The sequence below is a fragment of the Lethenteron reissneri genome, chromosome 53 (assembly GCF_015708825.2).
Source record: "Lethenteron reissneri isolate LAM-NWPU_2019-01 chromosome 53, ASM1570882v1, whole genome shotgun sequence".
Lineage (NCBI taxonomy): Eukaryota > Metazoa > Chordata > Hyperoartia > Petromyzontiformes > Petromyzontidae > Lethenteron > Lethenteron reissneri.
Window position 1 is genome coordinate 667,964 of NC_083831.1, and position 9,581 is coordinate 677,544.

Genomic DNA, 9,581 nt, shown 5'->3' on the forward strand with positions numbered 1-9,581 from the left:
CGGTTCAGATAATCGTCACCGGTGTTGGCCGTGAGTGGAAATCGAACTCGAGTCGCCGGGTTCATAGCGCAGCGCGAAAGCTGTTGCACCACAACACCACCACCACCACCACACGCACAACAACAACGACAGTGGTTAGAACGGTGGGTGGTGGTGGTGCTGTGGTGTGGTGCTGACCCCGTGCTGTGTTGCAGGAGACGCAACGTCACCTCCACCCAGCGCAGAGACACGGCTCAACAACACCGGTGGGGCCACGCACGCAGTGCCAACACCACCCCCATCACCACCCCCATCACCACCCCCATCACCACCCCCATCACCACCCCCATCACCACGCCCATCACCACCCCCATCACCACCCCCATCACCACCCCCATCACTACCCCCATCACTACCCCCATCACTACCCCATATCACTAACCCCCATCACCGCCGCCAACACCACCCCGATCACCACCCCGAACACGACTGCTTTTACCACCCTGATCACCACCAACTAACACCACCCCCAACACCACCCCCATCACTTCCGCGATCACTACCGCTACCGCTAATACTACGGGTGGTGGTGGTGCCGTTGTCTCCGCAGGGGCCGACAGCTGTGAGCGGTGGGCGCGATGCGAGCGCGGCGCGGCTCTGCGCCCGTACGTGCGCCGCGTGCTCGCCGAGCTGCCCTCCTGCCCCTGCGTCTACCCCCGGCAGGTCGCCTACGGCAGCGCCCTCATCCCAGAGCCCCCCGAGTCGGGGGCAGCAGCGGCGGGGGGAGCATTGGGGGCAGCAGAATCTTTAGACCCATTATCACGGCCGCAATCGCCGCAATCGCCGCCACCCTCCTCCTCCTCGTCCTCGTCCCCAGCCGCGCCGCGCTCGCTCCGTGCGCTGGCGCGACGCGAGCGGACCACACGAGCGCCTGGACGTCTACAAGCCCTCGGCACGCTACTGCATCCGCTCTGTCCCGCACACGCAGCCCGCTCCCTCCTCCTCCTCGTCGTCACCGAGGCACCGCCGCCGCCCGGCTCCCACCCACGCTCCTCCTCTTCCGTCGTCGTCGTCGCCGCTGCTGGCGGCTCAGCAGTGCTGCTACGACGCGGCGATGCGCCTCGTGACCCGGGGGCCCGGCGCGGGCACGCCCAGCCTGGTGAGCGCCGACCTCTCCCCCGAGCTGCACCGCCGCCTCGACGTGGGGCCGTGGCTGGCGTGCCGCGGGGACTGGAGCCGCTACAACGCCGCGCGGCCGCCCAACAACCGCCGCGGCTGCGCCGAGAGCCCCCGGGACGCCGACTTCGACCGCCTCCTCGGGCAGGCCGGGGACTTCTGACTCCACTCGTGCGTGGGTGGGGGGAGATGGAATTTATACTGGAGGAGGAGGAGGAATCCGATGAACTGTGAAGCTCTTTTTCACGGATGTCGGGTAAGGGGTGGGGGGTGGGTTGGATCGCGGGAGTCAGAGTGTTTCGGAGAGTGTATGTGAGAGAGCGTGAGTGTGTGTGTGAGAGAGAGTGTGTGAGAGTGTGAGTGTGTGAGAAAGAGTGTGAGTCCCATCGGTGAGCTCCTTCGGCAGGCAAGGCTGCGTTGGCTGGGCCATGTAGCCCGCATGCCTAAACAGCTTTTGTTCGGCCGGACAGAGGAGGCTAAATGGTCGCAGCATGGGCTAGAGAAGAGATGGAGTGATGTGGTACAGGAGGACGTGGAGCTGAGTGGACTTGCCGATGACTGGTGCCAGCGGTATCAAGATCGACCTATGTGGAGGAGGCTCGTGAAAGAGGCTGCTACTGGGTAGTTGGAGACAGTCGCCCTCCAACAACAACAGAGAGCAACAACAACGGAGAGCAGATCTGGACAAAGTACCATTGGTGAGCTCTTCCGGAAGGCAAGGCAGCGTTGGCTGGGTCATGTAGCCAGCATGCCCGGCCACCGCATGCCCAAGCAGCTTCTGTTTGGCCGCAGAGAGGGGGATAAACGGGCACGACGAGGGCTGGAGAAGAGATGGAGCTGATGCGGTAGAGGAGGATGTGGAGCTGAGTGGACTTGCCGATGGACGGTACCATCGGTGTCAATATCGGCCTCTATATAGAAGCCTCGTGAAGGACGCTGCTGGGCAGTTGGAGACAGTCGCAACAATGGAGGGCAGAGGAGGGACGCTCACAACAACGAGTGGAGCATTGGGTGGTTAAAATACAGCAAGTTGGCACAGTAGGGGGCACAGCTGGTGCATCTACCAGTCATCTCAGTCAACCTATGGCACCTGGGTCTGTCCCGTGACCTGTCAGCGAGCCTTCTATACTTCACGTGGCCTCAAAGTGCACCTGGCCTGGCACAGTCGCCGTGGTGACGCCACTGTCACTTCATGGCGAATTGCGGGTATTGGTGAGAAAGTGAGAGTGTGTGAGAGCGTGTGAAGGGGGGAGTGGTGGCGTAGTGGTTAGTGCGCTGCGCTAAAAATCCAGCGACCCGAGTTCGATTCCCGCTCACGGCCACCAACACCAGTGACGATTATCTAAACCGATCTTGGGCATCCCCTAGGTCGACTCAGCATCAAATGAGTACCAGGTGCGATGTGTTAACATCGCACCTGGTGAGACAAAGGCGGCCGGGCGTGGTGCTGGCCATTCATCCCCTCGTGTGCCGTGCCAGCCTTCATAGGTGCTTGCTCACAGCGCTTGCCCCAACAGTCTGTTAAGTCTAAACGGAGGATCTTTGTCTTTGTGTAAATGCTGACATGTGAATGAATGTTTGATGTCCGTGTCTCAGTGTCTTTGTCCGAGTGTCTGTGACCCTGTCTCCCCTGTCTGTGCCTGTCTGTGTGTGTTTCAGGGTCTCTCTCTCCCTGTGCTTCCTAAGTCTGTGTGCGATTCTCTAAGTGGAGGAGGGGGCTGGGTGTGTGGGGGGGTACCGTGTCACGTACTATCTCCCCAGCACGACCTTCTCGGTTCGACTCCGTGGGGCTGCCCCCCCAGGCGATGGGGCTGCCCCCCCAGGCGATGGGGCTGCCCCCCCCAGGCGATGGGGCTGCCCCCCCAGGCGATGGGTCGCGGTGACCACGGCAACCTCTCTGACGACGCTGGGGGGGGGGGCGGTCACGGTCTCCGCGACGTCGCTCGCAAGACGTTGGCCATTGTGTGCCGCCCGCGTCACGGTCAACGATTCTGTTCACGAACGATCCGGAGAGTTGATTCCATTTGGGATAAACGGGCAGCAGCAGCAGCGGCAGCAGCCACATCGCTCCCCCCTACGGCGACACTCTGGCAGGAGCCTCCTGAAAAGCAGCGAGCGGTCGTCCTTGCCCCGCACCTCCCGTGAGCGCGGGTGGCTATTCATGGTGCGAAAGAAGTTCAACATACACGACACGATACACTACAATACACACGACAAAATACACTACACTATACACTACACTACACACTACAATACACACTACACTATACACTACAATATACACTACAATATACACTACACTATACACTACACTACACACTACAATACACACTACACTATACACTACAATACACACGACAATATACACTATACACTACACTACACACTACAATACACACTACACTATACACTACAATATACACTACAATATATACTACACTATACACTGCAATACACACTACAATATACACGACACGATACACTACAATACACACGACAATATACACTACACTATACACTACACTATACACTACAATACACACTACAATATACACTACACTATACACTACACTATACACTACAATACACACTACACTATACACTACACTACACACTACACCATACACTACAATATACACTACACTATACACTACAATATACACTACACTATACACTGCACTATACACTACACCAGAGGTGGGACAAAGTCATTGTTATGCAAGTCCAAGTCGAGTCTGAAGTCATCAAATTCATGACTCGAGTCTGACTCGAGTCCAAGTCACATGACTCGAGTCCACACCTCTGCACTACACTACACTATACACTACAATACACACTACACTATACACTACACTATACACTACACTAAACACTACACTATACACTACAATACACACTACAATATACACTACACTATACACTACACTATACACTACAATACACACTACAATACACACTACAATACACACTACACTACACACTACACTACACACTACACTATACACTACACTATACACTACAATATACACTACACTACACACTACACTACACACTACACTATACACTACAATATACACTACACTATACACTACAATATACACTACACTACACACTACACTACACACTACACTATACACTACACTATACACTACACTACACACTACACTATACACTACACTATACACTACACTATACACTACGAGAGCATTGAGACTCGCCGAGGCTGTGCGGGGTTAGCGGGTGGAACAGCAACGATGATGATGATGATGATTTGTTGTAAAAGGGGGGGATGGGGGGTTGTGGTTTGGTAAACACTGTACAATAAATTATGATTGTAAAACCTGTGGTTTATGCAGTTCTATATATACAAACACACACAAAGACAAAGATCCCCCGTGTAGCCTTCCACATACTATTGGGGCAAGTGCTGTTCGCGAGCGCCTATAAATACCAGCACAGCACACGAGGGAGTGGGTGGCCAGAACCACCGCGCACGGCCGCATTTGTCTCCCCAGTGACGACTTCTACCCAATGCCCCAGAAACACATTGGAGTCGACTTCGGGGAGGTCCAGGAATGGTTCAGATCATCGTCACTGGCTCCGTTGGCAGCGAGTGGGAATCGAAATCGGGTGACCTGGTTCGTAGCGCAGCGTGCTAACCGCTGCGCCACCACTCACCACAGACAAAGATCCCCCGTATAGCCTAAACAGACTGCTGGGGAAAGTCCTGTTAGTGAGCAGCACCTATGAAGGACGGGGGGGTGGGTGGTCAGCGCCACGCCCGGCCGCGTTTGTCTCCCCAGTGGCGATGTTTACACACCACTCCAGATTCATTTGAGGCTGAATCGGCCTAGGGGAGGCCCAGGTCCGGTTCAGATCATCGTCACCGGTGTCGGCAGCGGGAATCGAACCCGGGAGACCCGGTTCGTAGCGTAGCGCTAACCGCTGCGCCACCACTCCCGTCAGGCGCCACACGGGCACGCAGCCCGACTGACCCAACACACAAAGACAAAGATCCCCCGCGAAGTCGCCACGGGCTGTCGCGGCAAGTGCTGTTGGCGAGCGCCTGCGACACAGCGCACGAGGGGGTGGGGCGGCCAGAACCGCCACGGCCCGGGGACTCATTCGAAGCCGAGTCTACCTTGGGGAGACCCAGACCCGGTTCAGGAAAACGCCACTGATGGTAGCCGTGAGTGGGAACAGTCACAAGTTTCCTCGCCGAGAGAGCTAACCACTGCGCCACCGCTCCCCGCTTTACGCACAATCCATGGCACCCCAATGAGATCCACATGGGCACAACCCCCAACCGCTCGCTGTCTCCACCACCACCATTAGCACCAACACTGCCCCGACATCATTACTCACACCAAAGACAAAGATCACCCGTGTGGCCTTAACGGACTGTAGGGGCAAGTGGTGTTAGCGAGCACCTATTAGGGCCGGCACGGCACACGAGGGGGTGGGTGGCCAGCACCACGCCCGGCCGCCTTTGTCTCCCCAGCGGCGATGTTGACGCAGCGCTTTGCGCATCCACCGCCCTCTCTCTGCCCGTTGTTGACTTTGTCTGCGAGCGGCCTCCGCGCTTTGATGTGGGGGAGCTGAACAATCGAGCCACGTGGTCGGGGTAGTCGGGGAGTGAGGGCATGGGGGAGCAGAGGGGGGAGGAGAAGGGGGAGAGGGGGAGGAAGAGAGGGGCGGGGAAGAGAGGGGGATGAAAAGGGAGGAGAGGGGGGAGTGGAAGAGAGGAGGAGGAGGGTGAGGGAGGAAGTGGCGGAGAGGGGGGGGAGAAGGGGGAGTGGGGGAGAAGAGGGGGGAGTGGAAGAGAGGGGGAGGAAAGGGGGGAGTGGAGGAGAGGGGGAGGGGAGGGGGGAGTGGGAGAGAGAGGGGAGGAGAGGGGGGAGTAGAAGGGAGGGGGAGGAGAGGGGGGAGTAGGGGAGACAGGGAGGAGAGGGGGGAGGTGGGGGAGGAGAGGGTGGGGAGAGGTGGAAGAGAGGGGGAGGAGAGGGGGGAGTAGAAGGGAGGGGAGGAGAGGGGGGTAGAGTGGTAGAGAGAGGGGAGGAGAGGGGGGAGTAGAAGGGAGGGGGAGGAGAGGGGGGAGTAGGGGAGACAGGGAGGAGAGGGGGGAGTGGGGGAGGAGAGGGTGGGGAGAGGTGGAAGAGAGGGGGAGGAGAGGGGGAATAGAAGAGAGGGGGAGGAGAGGGAGTAGGGGGGGCGAGTGGGGGAGGAGAGGGGAAAGTGGAAAAGCGGTGGAGGAGAGTGGGGAGAGGGGGAGGAGTGGGAGGAGAGAGGGAGCGGTGGAGAGAGGAACGAGAGGGGGGAGGGAGTAAGGAGTGGTGGTGGTGGTGGTGATGTTCACCAACTCAGCATGGCACAAGCGTCGTGGTGATGGGGGGAGCGAACGGCGATTGCTGCTGTTGTTGGTGGTGTTCGTGATGTTGATTTCTTTCCCACCGTACGTAGCCATGATGATGATGACAGCTTCCCTGGCTTCCACCGATAAAGAGTCAGTCGCCCATGTTTCTCGTCTGGGTTTGTCTTCGGGTTTATTGACTTGTGATTGGGATTTTTCTACAATGTCAGCGTTTTATTTGTACATAATTTATTTATTCTTATCCCATAAATTTACAGCGCCTTAGAGATTACCAATTTGAAAGGTGCTTTATTAAACCGAGTTCATTATTATTGTTGTTAATGTCGATGCCGATAATGAGAGTGACGCTGATAATTGATAACACGATGTAACACACTTTTTGTTCCTGGGTAGTAAGTGTTATTTCGTCATTGCTTATGCCTAAAAAGTACAGAAAATGTCTATTATTCCCCACAAACTTTGCTTTTGTGACCAGGACAGTGATGTTTTTATATTTACCTATTTTCAATGAGAAAACTGACGAATTTGTGTCTATTCACTCACACAAAGTCAGAAAAACAACATATGCATCAAAATTTACGTATATTTATACTAAAGTAATACAAAAATTACTACAAAAGATTTAAAAGTGAGTAGTTTTTCGAGATTTACGATTAATTATACAGTAAATCACTTTCACAAATCAACTCCCAAATGTAGTCTCCCATCATGTTCTCGTTATACTGTCCTTGGTAGCGGCGTTCAAAGTCCAGTATATCCTGGTGGAAGCGCTTGCATTGCTCCTCCGATTACGCTACCATGTTCTCCTTGAATTTATCAAGATGAATATCAAGGATATGGACTTTGAGGGACATCCTACAGCCCATTGTGCCGTAGTTCTTCACCAGAGTCTCAACCAGCTCCACATAGCTTTCGGCCTTGTGATTGCCCAGGAAGCCACGAACCACTGCGACAAAGCTGTCCCAAGCCGCTTTCTCCTTACTAGTGAGCTTCTTGGGGAATTCATTGCACTCCAGGATCTTCTTTATCTGTGGTCCGACGAAGACACCGGCTTTGACCTTTGCCTGAGACAGCTTAGCGAAGAAGTCTTGAAGGCTGCCGACTCCTTATCTACAGCTCTGACAAATTGTTTCATGAGGCCCAATTTGATGTGCAGTGGTGGCATTAGCACGTTTCGGGTCCACCAGTGGCTCCCACTTGACGTTGTTCCTCCCCACAGAGAACTCAGTTCGCTGTGGCCAGTCCCGCCTATGGTAGTGCACATTGGTGTCCCTGCTGTCCCAAAGGCAAAGATAGCAGGGAAACTTGGTAAAACCACCATGGAGACCCATCAGGTATGCAACCATTTTGAAGTCTCCGATGACCTCCCAGCCGTAATCATCATACTCCAAGGTGTCCAGCAAGGTCTTTATGCTGTTGTAATCCTCTTTGAGGTGCACCGAGTGAGCCAGGGGAAGAGACGGGTACTTGTTACCATCATGGAGCAGCATGGCTTTGGGTCTCTTGGATGAGCTGTCAATGAAGAGTTGCCACTCATTCTGGTTACAGGCGATTCTGATTGCCTCGAACAGACTGGTCACATTGTGGCAGAAGCAGAGCCCATCTTGACGGGTAAAGACGCTGCAAAAAGGTTGGTGATGCTTCTTCTGATCTGCGACTTGCACATTTTCATCCAACAAGTTCCACTGCTTGAGCCTAGACGTCAAAAGCTCGGCATTGAACTTGGTGAGACCAAGATCTCTGATCAAGTCGTTGAGGTATTTTTGGTTGGGGTAGTATGGGTTTCTCTCCTCAGCTCCACCTCTGAAATTGTCATCTGGATCTACAACGTCTTCCTCGCTCTCTGACTTGCTGCTCTCTTCTAAAGACGGCTGTTCTCTCTACAGGAGTGGGTACGGGGAGCTCATGGCAGTGTGGCACCGGGGCGATGGATGAAGGTCCGGATACGTGATAGCAGGTGCCTTCTTGACAGTCCGACGTTTGGAAGGGTCCATCATGCAGAAGTAGCAGTTGCTTGAGTGGTCAGTAAGTTCCCACCAAATTATTGGGATAGAAAACTTCATGGCTCTCTTTTCCCCTCTGTACCATCTTACAAAAATACATTTATGTCACCCATGACTAATGTGTAAGAGATTCTCCTAACATTTTTCATATAAGATAGATTTTTTTCAATAACATTGAAAATTGTAAAACATTTGAAAAGAAAAATGTTTTACAATTTTTTTTAAACAAATTTTATAACATAAAATTCCGAGCAACAATTGTCCATCTTACTTTCCAGAGTTGTTTTGCATTGCTCGCAGGTGAAATGAGGTGCCCAGGTTTAGTCTTGATCCCCGACAGGCATGCCAAAATATGCCTTGTAGGCCTCACACATCTTAGCAGAATCTTCCACACTCCACAGAGTACTTTTTTGCCCTTGTTTTGATAAATTGTCCATAGACATAGCACAATGCGTCTGCCGGTTGCTTGCAGCCTCTTGATGCCATCTCAGAAAAATGCAGATATGAATTCACTTAGGCCAGGCATGTCCAAAGTCCGGCCCACGGGCCAAACACGGCCCGCGGTCAGATTTCACACGGTCCGCAGCTTCGGTCTTATAATGTGTTATTTATGGCTCGCTAGCTCTGTCAGAATAAATAAATCATAACATTTAAAATATCTAATTCCTCCTTTTACCACACGGTGACAGCACCATTCTAATGCCCTCTGGCTCTGCATCCGTGCCGCGAACCCTTCTCGAGTCATTTCTGCCATGGCGACTGCAAACAAAAAAATAGAAAAGTTGACAGTGAGGGCCGCCGCTTTCAGGAGCAGTGGGAATTACAATACTTCTTCACTGAAAATCAAGGCAATTGTGTTTGTCTAATTTGTAAAGAAACGGTTGCCTTGTTTAAGGATTTCAACGTAAAGAGACACTACGAGACTAAACATGCTACAACATACGACAAGCTAACAGGGAGTGACAGCGCTGAAAAAGTGAAGCAACTCCAGTGCTGCTCTGGCATTGCAACAGCGATTCTTCACGTGGGCCTGTGAGTCAAAGGAAAACATC

General features: G+C 53.5%; 1 protein-coding gene across 1 annotated transcript in view; it reads left to right on the forward strand.

Annotated features, from left to right (window-relative positions):
- The window catches only part of LOC133356186 (isthmin-1-like), a 20,547-nt gene extending 16,111 nt beyond the window's left edge, over window positions 1–4,436 (forward strand). The window contains 3 exon segments of the mRNA XM_061573566.1: window positions 195–245; window positions 590–855; window positions 857–4,436. Coding sequence (XP_061429550.1) covers window positions 195–245; window positions 590–855; window positions 857–1,318 — 779 coding nt within the window. The 3' untranslated portion in view covers window positions 1,319–4,436.
- The last annotated feature ends 5,145 nt before the right edge of the window (window positions 4,437–9,581 follow it).